Source organism: Sceloporus undulatus, chromosome 6 (genome assembly GCF_019175285.1).
Source record: "Sceloporus undulatus isolate JIND9_A2432 ecotype Alabama chromosome 6, SceUnd_v1.1, whole genome shotgun sequence".
NCBI lineage: Eukaryota > Metazoa > Chordata > Lepidosauria > Squamata > Phrynosomatidae > Sceloporus > Sceloporus undulatus.
The window spans coordinates 146,161,694-146,183,922 of NC_056527.1; the positions used below are offsets into that span (position 1 = coordinate 146,161,694).

The 22,229-nt window shown below is 52.1% G+C and overlaps 3 protein-coding genes across 11 annotated transcripts; 2 read left to right on the forward strand and 1 right to left on the reverse strand.

Annotated features, from left to right (window-relative positions):
• Window positions 1-386: 386 nt before the first annotated feature.
• On the reverse strand, window positions 387-7,057 carry CD3E (CD3e molecule). 5 transcript variants are annotated; one of them, XM_042476954.1, is made up of 7 exons: window positions 6,875-6,989; window positions 4,233-4,284; window positions 4,073-4,193; window positions 3,377-3,403; window positions 1,618-2,231; window positions 1,104-1,150; window positions 387-858 (listed from the first exon to the last, which is right to left on the reverse strand). In XM_042476954.1, the coding sequence occupies exons 3-7, from the start codon at window positions 4,122-4,124 to the stop codon at window positions 666-668; spliced, it is 933 nt and encodes a 310-aa protein (XP_042332888.1). In that variant the 5' UTR covers window positions 4,125-4,193; window positions 4,233-4,284; window positions 6,875-6,989; the 3' UTR covers window positions 387-665. The 5 variants fall into 5 exon arrangements, with proteins under 5 accessions (XP_042332888.1, XP_042332886.1, XP_042332887.1 ...); XM_042476956.1 differs by lacking the exons at window positions 4,073-4,193; window positions 4,233-4,284 and adding an exon at window positions 5,939-6,104 and having other exon boundaries at window positions 668-858; window positions 1,618-1,785; window positions 2,046-2,231; window positions 6,875-7,057; XM_042476952.1 differs by lacking the exons at window positions 4,073-4,193; window positions 4,233-4,284 and adding an exon at window positions 5,939-6,104 and having other exon boundaries at window positions 6,875-7,057.
• MPZL2 (myelin protein zero like 2) lies at window positions 3,002-11,534 on the forward strand. 3 transcript variants are annotated; one of them, XM_042476968.1, is made up of 6 exons: window positions 3,002-3,152; window positions 7,308-7,474; window positions 7,897-8,107; window positions 8,243-8,378; window positions 9,111-9,195; window positions 10,693-11,534. In XM_042476968.1, coding segments are annotated over exons 1-5 (588 nt in total). In that variant the 5' UTR covers window positions 3,002-3,151; the 3' UTR covers window positions 9,184-9,195; window positions 10,693-11,534. The 3 variants fall into 3 exon arrangements, with proteins under 3 accessions (XP_042332902.1, XP_042332901.1, XP_042332900.1); XM_042476967.1 differs by lacking the exon at window positions 3,002-3,152 and adding an exon at window positions 6,038-6,296 and having other exon boundaries at window positions 9,111-9,199; XM_042476966.1 differs by lacking the exon at window positions 3,002-3,152 and adding an exon at window positions 6,039-6,296.
• Window positions 11,535-14,012: 2,478 nt separating this feature from the next.
• MPZL3 (myelin protein zero like 3) lies at window positions 14,013-21,946 on the forward strand. Of its 3 annotated transcripts, XM_042473129.1 has the most exons (6): window positions 14,020-14,308; window positions 14,939-15,108; window positions 15,432-15,645; window positions 16,752-16,920; window positions 17,412-17,466; window positions 20,311-21,946. In XM_042473129.1, the coding sequence occupies exons 1-6, from the start codon at window positions 14,074-14,076 to the stop codon at window positions 20,329-20,331; spliced, it is 864 nt and encodes a 287-aa protein (XP_042329063.1). In that variant the 5' UTR covers window positions 14,020-14,073; the 3' UTR covers window positions 20,332-21,946. The 3 variants fall into 3 exon arrangements, with proteins under 3 accessions (XP_042329062.1, XP_042329061.1, XP_042329063.1); XM_042473128.1 differs by lacking the exon at window positions 17,412-17,466 and having other exon boundaries at window positions 14,013-14,308; window positions 16,755-16,920; XM_042473127.1 differs by lacking the exon at window positions 17,412-17,466 and having other exon boundaries at window positions 14,016-14,308.
• The last annotated feature ends 283 nt before the right edge of the window (window positions 21,947-22,229 follow it).

The window sequence follows — 22,229 nt, forward strand, 5'->3', positions numbered from 1 at the left end:
TATGGCATCACCATATATTCTAGAGGGTTTTCTTAGGCAAGGAGTCCTCAGAGGTGGTTTGGACAGTTCCTTCTTCTGAAATAGAGCCTACAGCCCCTGGGACTCTTTGGCCATCTCCTATCCATGGACTAACCACAGCTGACCTCACTTAGCTTCCAAGATCAGACAGGATCTGGTACCTTGGGTAGTAAAGCCTTTTCTCATCCACTTTAGGTCCTGCAATTGACCCCAGGAATTTTGACTATACTGCTCTTCAGATGTTTGATTGCAATTCCCATGACTCTAGCCAGCATGAATTCCTGGTGAGGAATTCTGGGAGCTGCTCAATGAGGAACATACACAACCAAATGACAAAGAGCTGCAGGAGGAGTCTTGAAGCAGACAGGTGCTGGGCAAAAGGAACTTTATTGGGACACCTCACAAACACAACCAAAGGAAAACACAAATATTTGTGGGGGGGGAGTGTGTGAAAGGGCCCAGAGGAGATCTCTCTGCCCTGTTTCCCCCCCCCCTTTTGGTTCAGGGTCAAGAGGACCCCAGCCAGGGCTTGGGGGCAATGACATGCAGGACCATGGACGGCATCCTGGGAGTAGACCAGGGCCCCAGAGGCAGAATGAGGAGCCAGAAGGGGAGACTCAGGGAAAGTGGCCTTACATCTCCCCACTTCACTTAGACCCATGAACACAAGCACTGATGCCAAAGGGGAAGGTGGCACACATGCCCACAATGTCCATTGCTGCTGCCTGCCGAGACAGGGGCAGTTGGGGCACAGTCCTCCTCCTCATTTGCTGTGGATCTCCCTCAGAAGGCCCGGGCCCCCAGGCCGGCATACACTTCCCGCTGGCCTTTCCGGATGGGCTGCAGGAGCAAAGAGGGATGGATCAGTTGCTGGCTTCTGCCTGCAAGGGGGACACCCCTCAGCCCCTCTCCCTCTTGGGTGCTGGCCCCTGAGGGGCTTCTGGAGGCCAGGAGACCCCAGGCGGCTCCCTGGAGAGGCTGAGGGGTCTTGCTGGCCTCCTGTCCCCACAAGGTGTCCCTCCCTCAGCTACAGACACTGCCCAGTGGACCCTCTCCCTGCCCCCCAGGGTTCAGTCTGCCCTTACCTCGTAGTCTGGATTTGGGACAGGTGGGGGGTGGTCCACTTTTTGATCTGGAAAAAAAGGCAGAGGGATCTGAGGGGCAGCGGCCTCTCCACAACCAGCCAGGGGCTCAGCTGGGGTGCTTCCATTGCCCTGGGCTTCCCTTCTTCCCTCCTTCCCTCTGTCTCTGGAGGAATTCACCTTGGACAGGGGACTCCCCAATCCCCTCCTTCCCCATCACTCAGCTGTCACCCCCATGGCCTGGCCTCCACTGCCCCCTTCCTCTGGGGCTCCCATGTGGCTTCACCCTCTCCTTCAGCCCATAAAGCAAGTTCAGCAGGAGAGCGAGTGGCACTCTTTCCCACCCTCAAATAGGGGTCTGGCCCCCCACAAGGGCAAAGAGAAAAGGGCTGACCTGGTAGCCCCCTTCCCCCCTTGCCCCCCTCCCCCCCAGCCCTCTTGGGCCTAGCCAAGAGGGCAGACCAGTAAGAGTGCACCCCAGAAACTCCAATGCTCCGCAGGAAAGGCATTCACTCACCCCGTGGCTGCCCGTGGGTGCCTGCCCCTCCAACCCTGCCGTGGAAGGTGGCTGCGTGATTCTTGCAACCAAAGTAGACCATGCAGAGGACCCCCAGGGTGATGAGAAGGTCAGAGGTAATGATGGCAGCCACCAGCCCAAGGCCCAGCTCCACGCAGTCCTCACATGCTGCCGGAAAAACCACCAGCACACGGTCAAGGCAGAGAGTCCGACTTTTGGGCAGGAAGGAAAGAGGGTCGCCTCCTGTCCCCCTCCTCTCTCCCAGCTTCCAGGGCTTGGGTTCAGCCCCCAAATACCAAGTGCTGGGGCAGGGGAGCTCCATTGCCACATCATGCCCAGATCCTTCAGCCTTCTTCTGTGGGAAAATGGTGGCAAGATGGGAGGACCAGGGCCACCCCCTGCCAGCTCCCCTCCCCTCAGGCACTGACCTTTGACCTTCACATAAACCGCCCTGGTGCTCTGCCCAGCTTTGCAAGTGGCCATTTGTCCTTTCTCCAGATTATCCGAGAGGGAGAGGGGATTTTCGATTCCCTCCACCTTTCCATGTCTCCAGGATGCTTCTTCTGCAGGGCATGTGAGAGTCACAGAGCTCCCTGAGATGTCCACCTGGATCTCTGAAGAGAAATTGTAAATCATTGCTGCTGGTGGTTATCTCTTACCCATTTATGCCTGTAGGGAACAACACCAACTAACACAGCATATAACATCAGGGTGCTGGAGTATTGGCATCCATGCTTGTTTCATAGACCTATGTTTCTTTCCTTGAGAAGGGGGGGGGGTCTTCTATGCAGGAACACAGAAGTATATCTCTGTGGTCATTTGGTCAGTGTACTTATGAAGAGGTCACTTCCCATAATCCTCCCTTTTCTGGGGCTCAAGGAAGTTTATTGCCCTTTGTTCTCTTCCTCTCTCTCCTCTCACCAAACATGGACCCGGAAACCAGCCTGTGCTACTAAAGACGTTTTTCTTCTTACTTTTACACACACGAGAGTCAGCTCTAGGGAGCTGTTAAGTTATTTTTGTAGAACTTAAATGTAGCAATAAAGTAAGTTTCTTTTACCTACCAATGTATCCTGTTTATTTGCCAGAAGCTCAGATCTAGCTGTTTTTACCAAATACCTGTGGAGTACATGCTTGTTGCTGTGTTGCTGCTGCTAACCTGATTTAACCACAAATAACCAAACCATAATCATTTTTCTAACACAGGGAAAGGAACCTATAAAGCCAATGCATATTAAAACCCACCAGCAAATACAGACTCTGAATCTGCGCCCCTTGGTCCCTTGTATAACTGCAAACTTTGTCACTGTGAGGCAACTGGCCTTGCAAGGATCCCTACAACTCAGCCCCATACTTCCACTGAAAGGGTGATAGAAAATTCATGCAGTCAAACAAACAAGGCAGCCTGAGTGCTTTCCTTTAGATGTGGGTAGGAAAGGCCCCAATCCACTTCAGAGTATGATGCTTCTATGCAAAAGAAAGAGGACAGGAAGCCGCCAAGCGAAGAGGCCCAGATGAATCCAACTCTGTGCCAAGTAAGTTTTAAAGGTGCCCTAGAGTGTCAGTGGGCATGGGTGAATCTGGCTTTGAGGAAACTGGTGCCCCAGCCCTCACCCAGTTGCCAGTCCCAGTCCACCCAGTGCCTCCTCCTCCTCTTCCCAGCATAGAGAGCCTCGGTGCCCCAGTCCCACCCAGTCAGAGGAAAGAAAGGCCACAGGAAGCTGCCTCAAGCATGGGGGGGGGGAGGTGTCTGGCTTACCTCCAATCTCTCCCCAAACAGAACCAGCTGCAAAGTAAAAAGAAAGCACCAGTGAGGAAGAAGTAGGCACCATGTTGGCATTATCACTTGGCATCCTCCCTGGGCAGAGAGCAAAGCTGGCTTGCTGTAGCCCCTGAGAATTAGGGGTGGGCTCCTTTGGGGGCATTTTGGCAATGCTGCTTCTTCAGAAAGCTTTGTCGCCATAGTGCTACAGTGCAAAAGCCCCTGAGCAGAAGAAGGTGCCAATGGTGGCAAGACCCAGCCAGCACCAGCCAGTGACTGAGTGCCAGAGTAAGCTCCTTCCCTCGCCCATCCATGGTGTCCTTCCCACCCCAACGGAGACCTTCAGCCTTGTTTATTGTGGCAGGTGGCATAGTGGAAGGGGGGGGGGCTTGTGTCCCCCCCCCCAGAGTAAGGGATGCTTTGCTGGACATTCAGTGGCTTCAGACACAGACTGAGGGAGATGCTGCTGGCTTTAAAAGACCTTTAAGGCCTATGGGAGGGTGGGATTTCTCGGTGGGGTGTAAACACAGTGCGTCCCCCCCACACACCACAGTCACAGCTGGATGCCTAGGATGGCTCTTTCTGGGGAGGGGGCACTGATCCTGGGGCAGAGTCTCCGGGGGTCTCTTACTACATCCAGATGCATCCTGTCCCCCGTCCTTCTTCCCAGGGTCTGTCAGGGGTACTACTCACGCAGTCCAGGGAGAAGGGCCAGCAGGGCTCCAAAGGGCACCCACCAGTGCATCTCCCCTCCAGCCGCTGCCTCTTTCTTGCAATCTCTGCCTTGGGGAAGGGGCAGGTGCTGGCAGTGGCACTTGGGGGGGGGGGTACCAGAAGAGCAGAGTCTGTGGCAGCAGAGTCAGGGGAAGAGGTCTCCTCGCCTCTGCTCTGTGAGAGCGACAGCCCTGCCAGGAAGTGCAGAAGAAGCATGTGGGTTTGTGTGTGTGTGTGGGGGGGGAGTAGCAGATGAGGAGGAGGCGGTGGCTCAGGTGGCTGCCAGTGAAGGGCCCGGTGTCCCCTAAGCATCTGGGGGGTCTCTTGCGGCCTCCCCAGCGCTGGCAGACCACCCTTGAGGCACAGCCATTCCTTTGGTGGGCCTGGTCCCTCCACCTGGTTCCCTTATTGGGCTCTGGATCCAAGAAGCGACCAGGTCCCCTCAGCTGAGCCCCCCCTCAAGCCCTGCTAGGTTTTGGGGGGAGGATCATAGGGATATTTTTTGTTAGGGAGTAAGAGTGGGGGGAGGAGAGCAGAGGGCCTGGCTCAAAGTGTGGCCCCCGGCGAAGGCCTCCCCAGTCTTCAGCCTGAGCATGGGCTCCCTGCGGTGCTGCCCCCCTGAAGAACCAGGGGGACCCCTCTTCCTCCTCTGATGCCCTTCCTCTTGCTGCTCCTCTTCACGGAAAGGCCCCCAGGCTAGTGTCCGCCCCCCAGTCTGCCCAGAGATGGCCAAGGGCTTGGAGGGCATCCAAAGGGGGCTAGGGAAAGTTTTGGGGGCCCATGAGGCTGGCAGTGGCTTCTAGTTGTAGGGCAGCCCTGATCTGGTCCTCCCTTTGAAGCAGCATCTGGAGCCCATTTGGGAAAACGAGGGGCAAGGCGAGGTCAGAGTTTGGAGAGCTTCCTTTTGAGAGATTGACTCCCAGGAGTGCCCAGCCAGCACTGACTGATGCCTGGGGGATTCTGGGAGTTGCAGTCCAAGAGGCAAATTTCCCAGGTTCTGCTGTAGAGAATCTGACCCAGCCCTTTTTGGTTCTTCTGGGTTTCTTCCTTGCCTTTCTTTTCCCTCTGGAGCGGTGGGCTCTCAGGCCCCCCACTGAAAAAGAGGCAGGAGGTGGGGGTCACAGAGGGGCCAATGGGGGGTTGAAGGAGGTCCAATGGAGCTTTTGGGGGGAGGCTGCGACCCTGCAGCAGACCCACACCTCGGACGGGGGGACTTCGGGCGGAGGGGGGGGGGGGGGGGGGGGGGGGGGGGGCGGCCCCCAAAAGGGGGGGGGGGGGGGGGGGGGGGGGGGGGGGGGGTTTCGTTCTCACGCGCCCGGTCCTCCATCGGGGCTGGACGGCGGCAGAGACTCTGGGGCGGAGGGTCGGGAAGGGCTGGCTGCTGAGGCGGGAGACCCCCATCTACTCCCCCCCGGGCTCATGGCCTCCGGCAGCCCACCTTTCCCTTCAGCCTGGCTGAGAAGTTGGGGGCAGCAGAGGGAGGGAGGCCCTCTTTGGGGGCCGGGACTGGAGGAGGGCCAGTCCTTAGGGGCTCGTCTTCTGTCTCTGGGAATATCAGGAGGGCGAGGGAGACTCTGGGCACGTGCAGAGTGCTCCCTCGCGTTCTTGAAAGGTCGAAGAGCGGAAAGAGCGGCCACTCGGAAAGGAGGGTCTCTGTGGCCTCGACGGGAGGGAGCTCTGTCCGGCCCTTGGCCCTCCTCTTGGGTGGATTTGTCCTCTGCACCCCAGGGACCCCTCCCAGCGCCCAGCCCCTTGAGCCCGGCCAGCAAAGCCACCGAAAGCCCTGGCTTTGGCTTGTCCTGAGACCCCTGCGATGGAGGGGGGGGCTGTCTCCTGGGGGCCCACCTGGGACTCCGAGAGGCCTCCGCCCCCCCCCCCCCCCCCCCCCCCCCCAAAGTGGGTCCAGCTTTGAAACTTGGGCCAGGGGACGGGTCCCTGGGCCCCTCTTTTCCTCGGAGGCGGAGGCTGGACGGCCGGGAGGGCGCTGCTCCTGCCCTTCCTGCTTCGGCACCTGGCAGAAAAGAGGAGGAGGGAGAGGTGGGGCGAGGAAGGAAGGAAGGCAGGTAGTCCAGCGCCGGAGGTGCACCGGAGCAGGAGCGGGAGGAAGAGGAAAGCCACCCGGGCCCCCCCTGCAGCCTCCGCCGCTGGACTAGCGCCGCCATGGCCTTCCTTTCCAGGAGGCCTCCTGGCTTCCTGCTGCTCGGTAAGCAAGGCCAGACCCCCGACCCTCGGGGCCCTTCCCTCCTCTGGCCGGGAGGATCCCAAGGGAGGCCCCAGGTGAGTCCAGGTGGGCGGCAGGGAGATCGGGGCACTCCGAGAGAGAGAGAGAGAGAGGCCCCAGGCCTGTCCCCTGCCCTCCTCTTCTGGGAAGGAGGCCGAGGCACCCGGGGCATCCATCCAAGGTGTGCCTCCGGAGGCAAAGCTTGCCCCACAGGTCGCCCTCCTGCCTGCCTTGGCTGGGAAAGGGGCACTGGGCTGGCACCCTCTTTCCCTTCTCCTTCCAGGGCTTTGCTGTTGCTCTTGGTGTGCTCTTCGGTGACTGACTTTCCTTGGAGGAGGATGGCCCTTGCCTTCCTCCGAGGCTGAGAGGGGCCACTTGCCCAAGCCCCCCCCCTCGCCCCGGGGTTCCTTCTGGCCGAGGGCTCGGGATTCGAACCCCTCTCTCCCCATTGCTTTCCCGGCTAGAGAGAGACCCCGGCCTCCTCTCTTTCCTGGGGGGCTCTCATGCCCCTCACCTGCTCCTCCCCCCCCCAGGGACCGAGGAGGCGGAGGCGGCACTACCTGGGCTCTTGTCGGGGCTCGTCCCGGGCCTGAGGACCCCGAAGCGCCGCCGCCGCCGCCGCCCTTGGAATCACCGGTCCGTGGTCCGTTGCTGGCCTTTGGGACGGAGCGGGGCCTGTTTTGCAACTTCCTCCCCGGATGGGGAAGAGTCCGGCGTGTTCCCATCATGTGTCCCCCTTGGGGCAGCCCATAGGACAGAGAAAGGGGTCTGGCTCTTGGGGGGGGGGGCTTTCTTCCCAAGGAAGGGGGGCACCTGAGAAGCTCTGGCAACCAGTTGGCAGTGGGGGGGGGGGGCCCCCGGGCAAATAAAACAAGAAACACACCCACTTTTGGGGGGGGGGGTGCAGCATGAGCACCCAATCCTGGCTTGGCTCCATTGGGTGCTTTGGGGTCCTTTGTGCCTCCCCAATATCTCCCTTGCTCTTCTTCCCAGTGGCGCAGCTGGCAGCAGCCGTGGAGATCTACACGCCAGGGACCCTGGAAGCACTGAATGGGACGGACGTGCACCTGAAGTGCTCCTTCCAGAGCCATGCCCCCATCACCCAGCGACTGACTGTCTCCTGGCACTTCCAGTCCCTGGCCAAGGGCCCAACAGAGTTTGTGAGTGGACCTCTGTCTTCACCGGGTGGGAGACTTTGCCTTTGGGACCACTCCTTGGAAGTTGCTTGGCCACCCGTTTTCCGCTTTTCCGCTGTGTGATATTGCAGGTGGCGTTGGTGCTGGCTGTGGGGTATGCATTTGGCAGCCAGAAATGGCACCAGCCCCATGTGTCCAGACACAAAGACACCCGTATGTGCGTCATGATGCAGCCCTTGGGGTCCAGCCCCTGCCCTCTTCTCACTTGCCCGCATGCCAAGACTGGCCCAGGCAGCGCTGCATCTGAGCCGTTCGAGGTCTGCCTTCTTCAGTAGCCTTTTAATGCTCACCAGGCGATGGGGGTGGGGGAGAGGGGCAACTTTGAGGAGAGGAATTGTGTTAAGAGAAGGGCAGCGGGTGCCAGCCTCAGGTGTCTCCTCCCCCAGGTGTTCTACTACCATGAACAGGCCTACCCACCTGAGACGGGCCACTTTTCGGGCAGAGTCACATGGAATGGCAACGCCCTCAAGGGGGATGCCTCCATCATGATCTGGAACGTCAGCCCCAGGGACAACGGGACCTTCCATTGCCTCGTGAAGAACCCACCCGACGTGGCCGGAGTGGCCGGGGAGATCCAGCTGAGCGTTGTCCTGAAAGGTCCACCTGAACAGAGGGCTGAGGGGGTGCTGGCAGCCAGGGAAGGCTCACGGGGGAGAGGAGTCTGCCGCTGCGTCTACTTGCTTCCTCTGCCCCCCACCATTGGGCCTTACTTCACCTTCTCTCTCCTCACAGTGAGCTTCTCAGAGATCCATATTCTGGCCCTGACCATCGGTGGGGCCTGCGCTCTGATGATTGCCATTGTGGTCGTGGTGGTGGTCTGCCGCCAGAGGCGGAAAGCAAGGCAGGAGCCGAAGGTGGAGACGGAGCTGTAAGTGCCTCTGGGAAAGCGGTGGGGGAGGGGGACTAGGGTCCAGCCTCTTGGAAGTCAAAGCAATGGGCAAAAGTGCCAATGGGGCAGCCTGGTCTTTCAGACAGTTTGAGATGAAGGCTGAGAATGACAGCATAAAGAGGGGCAGAGAGATCAAGTGCTCCATGCCAGCCCAGATGGGAGGTGAGGGAGCCATTCTGTTAACGTTCCCACCAACAAACCATCACTGCAAAGAGAAGTCTTGTTCCTTGAGTGAAACCTTCCAGCCTTCCCATCTCCTTGGTCAGTGCTGCTGTTTGTAAATAGACAGTGAAATTTTACTGCAGGAACGGTGCAAGCCACTGACCCCTTCCTCCCCCACCGTCCCCATTGCCACCTCCTCTCTGCGGTGGTGCATCCCTTCCCTTCCACCTCATTGTGCTGTCTCTGTCGACCCTGTCAGAGTGCGCAGAGGCAGAGAAGCCCTAAGCACTCAAGGATGCTGCTGGGTTTGTGCTGGAAGGGGAGGGGGGTTGCTGTTGATGGCCATGAATTGCAGTGAGAGGGGGGCACCATCGCCTGGTGGCCCCTTCAGAATGGGAGCCCCTTCAGATGGGAACCCAGGCACCTCTGCAGCAAAACCATCCCTCCAAGCTCCCTCCTGGTTTCATGTGACCCCTACCCCCCTTGCCTGCCTCCCCTGCCCTCTGTGGGGCTGCTGACCCCTGCTGCCTTTGTTGCCCTGAAAAACAGGCCTGAGAAGGAGAAGCTGCGCAGAGACCCAGCGGAGGCACAGGAGGCGACTCTACCAGGAGAGGAGGCATGACCCCCCCCCATCGTAGGTGACTCTCTTTGCCCGCTTTCCCTCAAAAACACTGTTGCTGCTGCCCCTCAGTCTGGGCCCTCAGGAGCGTTGGGAAGGTGCCCTCAATTTGGAAGGGGGAAATTATAGCTCTTGGGAGGAGATCTCCCTCAAGAGAGTGATAGGGCTGCTGCTGGGTCAGAGGTCATGGCTGCTGCCTTTCTTTGGGGGGGGGGTGATTCTGTCCCCTGGAGCCCTTTGCTGCCCCCTGGTGGTGCCTCTGGGCAGAGCAGCTCTGAGCAGAGCAGCCTGAATTTCCAGTGTACAGTATTCCAGGGAGCGTTCCCACTTGGCAGATAAAACGGATTATATTGATTCAGATTATGTTCCGGGAATAATTCGAATTTTTTCCATCGTTTCCATTACCAAAAGGGGCAAATTACCTCGATTCATTTAGACCCTGTTTTCATTCCCATTTATTTTAAATCGCTTTATTTTAAAGTGGATTAACTTGCTCCCCGTTCCCATTTGTGCACACAAGCTGTCAATCAAGCGCCTAGGCTTCAGACGTCACAAGTCTAGGGTTTTTTTATTTTTAGGGCAGCCAATGAAAATTGGCTGCATCCAAGGCTCTTCTGTTATGTCTCCTCAGACTAGGAGGAGGCTTGGCAAATCGGATCAAGGAGGAGAAGGCAGTGGGCTTCATTATTGGGGAGAGAATCTTTGGGGAAGAGAGAAGATAAGGCTTGATCCCCCCCCCTCAGATCCCTGGGCGTCCAGGCTCTCCATTGCCCAAAATCGCTTTGCCATCCCCATTGCTGTCTGGGGGGGCGATCAAGCAGGGATGTCCTGCAAAGCCCATCCCATAGTTCCTCTGGAAGGAGCCTCCTTTCCCCAAAATCCCTTTGCCTCCCCCATTGCTTCCTGGGCTGTCTGGGAGGCAATCAAGCAGGGATGTCCTGCAAAGCCCATCTGCTGCTCAGGCGCTCAGGCAGAGGCAAAAAAAGAAAAAAATAATAGTTTAAAATGGTGTTTGATGGTTCTCCTCACACATCGGTCTATGAATGAGGAGCAGAGGGGAGGTTGCAATCCACCGGGGGGAAAGGCTATGCGAATGGAAGAAAGAAAATGGCACTGGTGATGCAGAAAGAGAAGAAAGAGGGTGACACCCCCAGGCCAGCCCCTTGAGCGCTGCTCTTCTTCCATCTCCAGGTTCCCGCATCAGACACCCTTTCGTTCCCATTCGGATACCGCAAATCGTACCCCGCTTTCAAAAATAACCCGCATTATAACCTACTATTTTTTAAAACCTATTTTTATAGGCATCTAATTCGAATTATACGATATAATTCAATTTTGAATCGAATCGCAGTGGAAACGATTCTGGGGCATTGAGGAACTAATGCGGGCATTAGTGGGAACGACACCTCTTAATTCACTTCATGATCCGCTTTATAGGCAAGTGGGAATGCCCCCATAGACGCCACAATATTTTGGAAAAGTAACCGGCCTGATGGCCTTTCCTCCTGGCAGATCCCCAAACCCCAACCCTTGCTGCTGAAGCTGCTGGAGGAAGAGGAGCAGTCCCTGTTCCAGATCCAAGGCTGCAGCAGATCACTGCTTGGAGGAGGAAGAGGAGGCAGCGAGGGTCTCCCTTCATCGTCTCGAGAGCTCTTTCTGGCTCTAGCTGTTGGAGGAAAGGGAAGACCCCCCCCCTGCAATATGCTACCTCTGCGCTATGGAAGCCTGTGAGCCTGCCTGACCAGACCTGCCACTTCTTAATATGGACACATGTGGCTGGAAGGGGCCACCCTCTTAAATGCCCACCCTCTTAAAAAAGAAAGCAACCCAGACAGCCCCCAAAACTTGAAAAGGAGAAGCACCTCGTGAAGGCAACTGAACCCTGCGTGGTCCCCCTCCAGCCCTGTTTACCTGAGAAGCAGCTCAAAAGAGAGGAGGGAGGAGGCTTCCTCTCACCTGGAGGTCTCCTGCAAACACTGCCAAGGGGAGGGGCCAAGAGGCAGAGGGGTCCTCCCTGGGAGGGAGCTTTGTGCTGGAGGAGCCCCCCCCCCAACCTTCTTGGACCTTCAGAGACTTGTTTGAGGTGATGGCGCTGGGTGGGGATGGCCGGCCGCTTCCTTCCCCGGAAAGGATGGGTCCTAGGTCCAGAGGCTGTTGGATGGGTCTGTACCGTCGTGGGGTGGAGGGAGGGCCTCAGTGGCCCAATAGTTGTTGATTCCACTCTTTCTGCATTGAGCCAGAGACAAAAACACCCCCCCCAAGCGAAACATCACCCTTCCCTCATATTCAGTGCCTTTAACACCTTCCAGCCCCCTTCCCACAAAGTTCTCTACATTGCTTGAATGGATTTCCTAGGAAATAGATTTCCTGAGAGAAGGCCCTCTGTTTGCTTTGCCCCAAGGCCTGGGCTGATGGCATTGGTTCAGGCTGCTACTGTAAGTGGGGGGGGGGGGGGCATCTTATTTCATTCTCATGTGCAAAAGGGAATAATTTCCAAGGTTTTCTCCCTGCTGGGTGACATGGTGACTTATTTGCACTTTTTGCTGATTTTCTTGCACTTTGCAACTATATATATATATATATATATATATATATATATTTAAAAAAAAACCTTGGATTTTTGCTTTGAGTTTAGAGCTAAAGAAAATGTTATGGAGAAAACAATGGATTTTGCAAAAGCCACTGTTTGTACAGAAATTCAGAGGTTTTTTTTTTTAACTGAAACCCAGATATCTTTACAAATTTGATTTTCACAATTTTTGCATGAGTCATTTCATTTCAAATGAAAATCAGCAACAGGTTTGCACAACCTCTTGTCATCATCATTATGATTTCCTCTCAGCCACTGAGAAATACCCAGCTCAACCCGACTCAAGACACCCTTTCTGCCAGAGGACAAGAGAATGCAATGCATGCATAACCTTCATCTCCCAAACTCTGTGGCCAAAAGGCTAGGTGATAGAAGTGGCACGGCCATATCCTTGCCCAGCACAGTGCCCCAAAGCTCTTTGTGTGCCTTGTGCATAGGCAGCAGGGAAGGTGCACCTTGCCCAGGATGTCATTTGTATCAGGGCCAACCTTGGCCAAGAATTGGGGGGCAGCTCTCTCAGGTCAGTCATGCATCTGCTGCCCCTTTTCCAGCCTGGACCTGTAGAGGAAATGGGGCAGGGATCCCCAAGGAATCTGGGGAGGAGAAGGCCGGCATCAGTGGATGCCCCAGCCCTGCCTTTCTTGGCTCAGAGACTCATCTAAGTGCCAAAGAAGTGCCAAAGCGCATGAATCATAGAATCATTGAATCATAGGGTTGGAAGAGACTGCAAGGGCCATCCAGTCCAAGCCTCTGCCATGCATGGCTTCCTAAGAAGCCCCCTCCTCTTGCAGCAACAGAAGTATACTTGTGTGTTTCCTGATCGCTTCAAGTTTCAGAAGAACTCAAAACCTTGCACCCAAATGGAGGCCCTGGGGAGCCCCGGCCTCGCCCCACCTTCTCCCCCAGATCCCTCCCTCTTTCCCTGGGAAATTAGCTGCCTGATGAAAGAGATGCTCCAGGACCGACTGGCAGGACCTGTCAGCATTTCCCTGAGCATTTGGGTTCCTGAGTTTCAGCGTTTGTGGCTTGTTTACCTCGGTGTGGGAAATGTGTCCTTCCCTTGAGGTTGGCAGGACTGTGCCTCCCATCATCCTTTGCCACTGGCTGTGCTGAGTAGGAGTGATGGGAACTGTAGGTCTCCCCTGGTTTGCAGCTTGCCCCATTTCACACTTGTGAACCAGGTCCTTCTCCTTGGCCCTAGACTGCCCCGGACACTGCCCCAATGGAGGGTCTCTGAGCCCCCCCCCCCCAAGCCCCCTTGGGTCAAACACTGCTGCCTTCATTGCCTTTCGTGGCCACAAACCTTGTAGCTGTCAGAGAAAGATAGATAGCAGTATATAGCTTCCTATTTTCATACTGTAATTTATTTTTTAAGAGTTCAATAATTTGTATGCGAATGAATCGCAATATTTGTTCAATAACTGAATGCAAATAAATTGCTAGACTTTGTTAGTAAAGAAGGGAGACTTTGTGGTTTAAAACAAACGAACTTCCAGCCAACTTCATGAAAGGCACCAAGGGAGCAGAGTCCTGCCCCGGTCAGGCTTGGAGGCCTGGAGTCGGAGGGACTGGAGGTTCCATGGTGCGCAGGCGAGGATTCTACGGAAGGAGGGGTGCAGAGAGGGTGGGCAACCCCCCTCATGGAAACCCACTTGGAGAGTCACACACTCTCAGCCTCAGAGCCTCCAATGGGAAATGATTTCAGGAGGAGACAGAGATTGCGGGGGGGGGTTCTAGCCACTGATCCTGTTGGAATATGTTTGCATTCTCCTTCCTCCTTTTATAGCGAGGGATTCTACTTCGGTCACTTTCCCTTTGAGGCTGTCTTTTGGGACTGCCTTCTCTCTCTCTCTGGACAGTTTCCTCTCGCCATCTTCCTGCCGTCTAAAAGATGGCGAGGTTTCTTCTCTTTACCGGAACTATCACCAGTCAAATTTGGATTTAGTTTTTATGTCAATATCTATTTAAGCCACCATTGTTTTTTTAAACTACAAGCTGCATGTATAGAGAATCAAGACTCGCTCAAGCTGCCCAGAGACTAGGACCCAGTGGAGCAATGGGTGCAAGCTCCAGAAGAGGAGAATCCAGCTCAACATTAGGAGGGACTTCCTGAGAGTAAGGGCTGTTTGACAGAGGAACACACTCCTTCCTTGGAGATTGTGGTGGAGTTTCCTTCCTTAGAGGTCTTTAGGCAGAGGCTGGATGGCCGCCTGTCAATGGGGATGCTTCGATTGTGAGTTCCTGCATGGCAGAAGGGGGTTGCTCTGGAAGGCCCTTGGGGTCTCTTCCAGCTCTACGATTCTATGAAAAGGAAACATGGAGCCTCTTCGAGGGGGGGCACTTGGCCTGCTCTTGGGGCGGAGCAAACGAGGCCCCGCCCTTCCGGCCTTACCTGTCGGGCAGGTAGGAGGAAGGAAGGAAGGAAGCCAGGCCAGGCCAGGCTAGGCCAAGCCAAGGGGGAGATGAGGGCCCAGTGGCTCCGCCAGACCCCTGCCGCGACGGGACCCCCGGGACACCCCCTCCTGCTGCTGCTTCTCGGTGAGGGAGGGTCCTGCGCCCACCGCCCCCGGGAGGGAGTCCGGCCTGGAGCCAAGCGGGAAGGAGACCCCCCTCGGCTGGGCTCCCGGGCCAGACCCCCCCAGCACCCCCTGGGAGGGGGAGTCGGGCGGGGGGTCATGCAGGCCCCTGAATCTTCCTCCCCCCCCCCCCCAGGCCCCCCCCCGGGCCGTGGCAGGCCCTCTCAGAGAGGGCTCTCTCCACGGGGCAAAGATCTTGCCTGCCTCCCGCGGCTCTTTGGAGCGGAGCTCACGATCCCCCTCCCCAATATTTCCGAAGGGACTCTGAAGCCCCTCGCTCGCATGACCCTTGGGAGGCCTCTTTGGGCCTTCTCCGCTCCTCCTCCGGCCGAGCCCTCCGTCAAGGGCCTCGGAGTGTAGTGGAGTCTCCTTCCTTGGGGGTCTTTAAGCAGAGGCTGGATGGCCATCTGTCAATGGGAATGCTTTGGTTAAGAGTTCCTGCATGGCAGAATGGGGTTGGACTGGATCAGGGCCCTTCTTGGGGTCTCTTCCAGCTCTAGGATTCTATGATTTTATGGGGACTGCCTTGTTGTGGGTCTGGGGGGACAGGGTGTCGCTGGACCTGCTGACCGAGGCTTGGGTGCCTCCTCAGCTGCCATATCCAGGACGTTCTCGCTGGAGATCGAGGTCGAGCCCAGTGTCCAGGCCTTCGTCGGGGAGCCGGTGACCCTCAAGTGCTGGTTCCGCTCCTCAGTTCCGCTGACGGAGAAGCTGACCATCGACTGGACCTTCCGTCCGCTGGCTGGGGGCAGCCTGGAACCGGTGAGTCTGGGAGGGAGGGAGGGAGGGAGACCCCCAGCCCAGCTCCAAACAAACAAACAGCTTCGTTTATATACCACTTCATACTGAACTAACAGTGTCTAAGCGTTTTACAACTGTAAGCTAACTGCCCCCAACAATCTGGGGACCCATTTTAGCGCCCTCCTCGGAAGGATGCAAGCCTGAGTCGAGCTTGAGCCCTGTCGCTGGTATTGAACTTGCAACCTTATGGTTTTGAGTGAGTGGCTGCAGGACAGGCAGCATTGAACCACTGCGCCACCAGCCCAGCCCTCTCCAAGGCCCTGCTGCCCTCCCCGCTGCCACAGGTCTTCCACTACCAGTCCGAAGCCTACTACCCGGCACAGGGGGGCACCTTCCAGGGCCGGGTCTTGTGGGCCGGAGACGTGGGCCGCCACGACGCCTCTATTCGCCTCGCCAGCCCGACACCAGAGGACAACGGCACCTTCAGCTGCACCGTTAGGAACCCCCCCGATGTCCAGCACAACATCCCCCAGACCCTGCTGACCGTCACCTGGAGAGGTGAGGAGGCCCCAGGCCCCGAGGAGGGGGGAAGGCTTCCCTGGCTGCTGCCATAGGACCCTTGGGCCGGAGGGTCTGGGGAGGCCTCAGTTTCTGCTCAGCTGCCCTGGAGAGGGGGCTTTCTTGTAGCTGCGAGGCCCCCTCCCTCCTTCCCAGTCAGGCCAGTTTGGGGCTTAGATGCACAAGGGCCTCCGGGTGATTTTGGACCACTATTCCCATCAGCGGCAGCTAGCATGGCAAATGGCGAGGTGTCACCTAAATGGCTTCAAATAGCTTTGATAGGGGAATTAATTAATTAGCTCAAGGGAGCAGCAAGAAGCCTTTTCGGTAACTTTCAGTCTTTGTTTACCAGTTCTGAGAAACTAAATTCCAGAATGCAAGAATAAACCGTATTTTATTAATACAGTAAAGGGGTTGCAACATTCACACAAAGCCCGCTCATACTCTCAGACAAGAGAGCTAACAAAATAAAGGGAGGTGAAATGGGACAGAGACTGGAAGGATGGGGACTATACCTTCCCAATGCAGAGGCCACCAGTCCAAATCGGAGGGAAAATGGCAGAGGAAGTGGGCTTACAATGCTAGCAATTTTGAGGAGTCTAGGTAAAATCATGGTTTCCGACTTCACTCAAGACTGAATCCATTACACTTTTTCACTTTGTGGGCAAATTCCACTTTAAAGATGGAAATTTCCATGGGAGGAAAGAGCTAAGCCCTGTGCCTTAAAGCATAGTCATGGATGGTGACAAAACACAATCATCTTTGCCTCTGAGATCAGAAGAATACATTTGAATGTATTTCTGCCTCCCTGCCCTTAGCGCTCCCTGGCATTCTCTAGGTACCCCTTTCGGGGTAGTGTTTGATACCAAAGTCCAACTGCAGGCAAAGAGACTATTATTGGGCTAAGAGAGGAAGAAGGGTGGGAGCTGCAGCCCAGGAAAACAAAGTTCCCAGGCTTCAAGAGCCAGGTTCTCCATGGCTGGGGCTCTGCTTCCCAGGTGGGCACTGTCTTGCCCTCCTTGAGGCCGGAAGGTCCTCCTTCTTGGGGGGCAGCTGCTGGGGGCAGCGTCTGTCCATCCCTCCATGGCTGCCTCTTGCCCCCTTAGCAGGTGCCTCCTTCCAGCTGACCTCGGCAGGACTGCTCTCCCTCCTGGTGTTTCTCCCCTCTGCCCTAGTAGTGATGCTGCTGGGGGTCCGGATGGGCAGGAAGTCTGGGCTGCTGAAAGCCAAGAAGAAGTTCGGCTACAAAAAGTCCTCCATCGAAGTCTCTGACAAGTGAGAACCCCTCCGGTTGTTTCCTGGCAGTTGGGGGGGGGTTGGCCTCCTGGGCTTCCTCTTGAGCTCCCTGGGTCTGTCCCCAACTCCATTCCAAGCTCCAAGGAAAGGGGGCTGCAGGGAGGAAGAGGCCCGTGGTGGAGATCCAGGTCTCTCCATGTGAGAGAAGCAGGTGGGGCTCTACCAGATGTTCATCCCAGAGCCCCACACATGCACCCCTCCAGTGGCTCCAGAACAGGAGGGATCAGGGGAAGGGCCTCCCAGTCCTAACCAGTCCAGCCCAGCTGAGAAGCAGCCTTTGAACTCACATCCCACATTTTTGGCAAATGCAGAAGTCCTGCCTGGGTGTTGGCTGCTGCCATAGGGTAAATGGGACCCTGGATTTCTGGTGGGAGGTGGGCATCTGGCTAGGGCCAGTGCAAATCTGGCTCTTTGCAAAGACCTGGGTCCATTTCTGAGCTGAGTTGCTCCCTTCTGTGCTCCTCCTGTAGCCCTGAGCCACCTGGATGCCAGGAGATGCTGCTTGGATGCTGCCTGCGGTGCCTGGTAAGCCAAGGCCCCATCATCCCTTCATTTGTTCTTTCACATGCCCAAGAAAGACCCTTGAAAGGAGGGAGCCTTTCCCATTCCCCAGGCAGAACTCTATGCTTCCCCTTTCAGTGCCACAGCAACATACTGCAGTTTGGGGAAGAACATTAAGGATTTAGGGAAGCTCTAGTGCCTGGCGAAACTTCACATCCCAGGATTCCATAGGACACAGCCATGGCAGTTAAAGCAGAATCACAATGTTGTATCTGTGCAATATAGAAGGGCCCTTGGTGATCATAGAGGCCCTAAACAGACCGGTCTGGTAAAGGAGGACAGCGCCTTCCCTGCCACAGTTTCCCTGAGGTCATGACAGGAAGGTGGGTCATTTAATTGGTGTCAGCTCACTCTGCAGGCAGAGCAAAACCAGGGATTTTGCAAGGTATGGAGGTGGGATTTATTTACTTTATTTATATGCTGCCTTTCTGCCAGGAGTCCAGGACAGGACTCAGGCGGTTTCCACAACAATTTAAAAACATTTACAAAAACCTTTAAACCAATTTAATTTTTGATAAATGATGAAAAAATAAAGCCATGTAGGATCTATATAGGGGTGAGACAAGGTTGCCCCTTGTCCCCTCTTTTATTTATATTGTCCTTGCAACCACTCTTGATTAATATGAGACAAAATCAATTAATTGAAGGATTTAAATTGAGAGGAGAAGAATATAAGTTAAGAGCATACACTGACAATTTGGTTTTGACAATAGCTAACCCAATAGAATGTAGTGATCAATTATTTAAAAAGTTAATTTGGGAAAGTGGCTGGATATAAGATTAATAAAGAGAAAACAAATGTTTTGACTATGAATCTGAACAGAGAAGAAATGAAGATATTGGAACAGAAAACTAGATTTAAGATGGAGAAAGCAGTTAAGTATTTGGGTGTTATAATAACTACAAAGAATACAGAGTTGTTTACGAGTAATTATGAAAAAAATTTGGATGGCAATTAAAAACATTTGGATAGATGGGGAAAATTAAATATTTCTTGGATGGGGAAAATGGCAACTATCAAAATGGTAGTTTTACCGAAACTGATGTTCCTATTTCAAAATCTCCCTATTATAATCAATAACTCACCTTTTAACAAAAGGGAGAAAGATTTGGCAAATTTTATTTGAAATAACAAAAAGCCAAGGGTGAAAATGAAAGTGTTACAGATTCTATTGATAAAGGTGGTTTGGCATTACCCAGCTTGAAATGGTACTATGAAGCATGTGTGTTTGACTGGATTAGACTGGATAAAAAGAGAACAATAAATTTGGAAAAAATAGATTTAAAATTTGGGCTCCATAGATATTTAATGTATGATAAAATAAAACTTGATGGGAACTTCAAGAATCACTTCATTAGGAAATCATTGTTGATGATCTGGGAAAAATATTTTTTAAAAATGGTTCCCCAAAATGCCAATTTGGACATCTAGTAATGAAGCACTATTTAGGAGAGAAGTTTTAAAAGAAAACTATTGGGTAACCTATGATGATATAACAAAATTAGAAAAAGGGAAAAGGATAATGAAAACACAGGAAGAATTGCAAAATGAGGGTTTTATATGTAGCTGGTTTGCATACAGGCAATTAAAGGAAAATTTTTCGATGGATAGTAAAAATATTAGTTTAGGTCCGGCAAATCCAGAACTAGAAAAATAAAAAATCTGAAAAAAAATTTTTTTTCTCAAAACTATACAATTTGATTCGTAAATTTGAATTAGAAGACGAAACAATAAAAGAATTTATGGTTAAATGGGCAAAAGATCTAAATGAACCAATACAACTGCAATATTGGGAGAAACTGAGGCAAAATAAAGTCAAATATACACCGAATGTAGAACTCAGAGAAAACCTATATAAATCATTATATAGGTGGTATCTAACACCCTACAAATTATCAAAGATGTATAAAAATAATAATAATACCTGTTGGAAATGCAAGAAGTAGGTACATACTTACATTGCTGGTGGAATTGTCCAAAAGCAAGAAAATATAGGAATATACATAATGAAGTGAAAAAGATACTTAATTTTAACGTGCGAGCCGACCCAAAAGTGTATCTTCTGAATATAACCGAGACTTTAAATCTGGAGTGTAAAAAGGAAAAAATATTATTTTACATGATTATAGCATCAAGAATGGCTTTTGCAAAATATTGGAAATCAGAAGAGACTCCCTCAATAGAAGAGTGGAGATTAAAAGTGATGGACATGTATGAGATGGAAAAGCCGACTATGCTGTTGAAAAAGAGAATGTTAGATAATTTTTATATAGATTGGGACCCTAGGGAAAAATATATACAAGTTGAAAAAAGGGTAGACTTACATATAGCTTTATCGAAGGAATAGAAGCAATGAAAGATGAAAAAAGTGTTTAATTTTAAGACTGGTGCTATTATTGAGGTTTATGTTTGAGTATAATTTGGATGCAAACATTTATAGATTAATTGAAAGATTCCTATGGAGGAAGGTTATATAGATTAGTAATCTAATTACCAGTAAGTATAAAATACGGGAGAATCTCAGTAAGTTCGAGGAAGTCATTTGTTTAACATATAGATAATAGATTTCATATACAGAGAGAAAGAGGATGGGAATTCAACAATCTGTTGTAAATTGATTATGTCATTTGTATTCTATTTAGTTTTGTGTTTTTGATTTGTATTTTTAACTTAAAGAATTTTAAAAAAATAAAAAATAAACCAATTTAATTTTTTTAATATAAAAAATGGATTTCCCAATTTAGAAAATGTAGAGAAACTCTCATAATTCTATCCCTTTCTGCTTCTCCTTCCTGCTTGCTGTTCAGGATGAGGATGATACCTACTGACCGGCATAGAGGGCGAGGACTGCCTTCTGGAGTGTCATCTGAGACCCCCAGTGCCTGCTCCCAGGAGCAACATTGGCTCTCTTTGTACGTCCGAAGGGGCTGGCCCTGATGCACAACCAGCTTGCCTTTCATCCTGGAGAATCACTGAGATTTCATCATCACCATCACTGCTCTCTGTCTTTCTCTCTGGATGGATGGATGTGTTTGGACTGAGAATGGGGCCCATGGGATGATAACTCATGGGCATTCCTGCTCAGTACTCCCCCCTGCCTGAGGTATGGGCCCCTGGGAAGGAGGCGCTCCCATCGGCTGGCTTTTTGCAAGAGCCTTTCCCTTTCTACCTCAGGAAACCTCAGCCCTCTTGGGCCCTTCCATTTGACGCTGCCCCTCTGGAAGCTGTCTGAGACCATAAACAATTTCACTTTGAACCAGGAAGTGCAGTTGCAGTGAGTGAGCAAGGCATCCCACAACTTGGGGGCTTCTGTCTGGGCCAGAGGCTTTCTTCCTGCCTTTGCCACCTCTTGTGCAACAGTGCCAGAATGCCTTGTGAAATAGTGCCTCATGTGCAATAGTGCCTCAGTGCAACAGTGCCAGAATCCATCCCCAGAGCAGCTGGCAGTGAAGGCAACTGTGAGCCTTGGGCTGCTTTCCTGCCTGCCTTCCTGCTGTTGGACATGGACCAATGGACTCAGGGTACAAGTGTTGAAAGTTATGAACAGGTGGTATCTTACACCGGCAAGAATATCCAAAATGTACAATACAAAAGAAAATAAATGTTGGAAATGTGGTAAGGTAAAAGGAAGCTATTATCACATATGGTGGTCTTGTGTAGAAGTGAAGCATTTTTGGAAAAAAATTCATAATATCATACAGAAAATCACAAAAGTAAAATTCTCGATGGCACCAGAGTTGTATTTACTTAATATGACTACATTTTTGGGTGATGAGGCTGAAAAGAAACATTGGAAATCAGTGTTGTATTTGGTAACAGCTGCTAGAATACTTCTTGCTAAATATTGGAAAAGTTATAAATTACTGGATATAGACGAATGGATACAAAAGATATTAGAAATAAAGGAGATGGATAAATTAACCTCATTATTGAAAAATGAAAACTATGGAGGTCATATCTGGATGGGCTTTGAAGAATACAGTATGTAAATAAGAACTGGAAAACAAACACCCGACTATGAAAAATCAGAAACATAATAATAAGGGAAAGAAGGTTTGATATGGATGCATATGTTGGTATGTTAATTTATACTTATCAGTTAAATAACAGTATATTGATACAAAATGAATGTAGGATTAAAAATATTTGTATGAAAAAATGAAGAGCCATAATAGTACAATAGGAGTTTAATATTGTAAGTTGAAAGAATATGCGTAAGGTAGGGACAGCAAGGGTGAATGTAAGCATATGTTAACTACATTTCTGTACTTAAGATCGGAAATAGTGGAAGAAGATGAAAATGGAAAACGGAAATAACGAACAGAAGATTCAATTAATTATACACAATGATGTATATATAATGAATTTTATGTAAGATAATGTAATATCTCTGTTATTTATGCTTCTTTCCTTTTTAAGTATAATAAAAATAAACAGTTAAAATGCTTTTGATGTTGCGCAGCGCATGAAGCAACACATCAACTTTTGGCACCAGATTTTCCACCTTCGTGACTGTAGTCAGTAGCTTGTGAGCTGGAGAAACACCTCTCCCGTTATAATGAGCAAAGAGACACTGTAAACTTCTCTCAGATGAGGCTTTTATTCTTAGAAGAAGCTCCACTATGTACAATATATACATCGACACCATCCACACTAGTAGCAACCCTCTCTGAGGTAAAATATGCTCGTCACTATTATTATTATTAACCTTTATTTATAAAGCGCT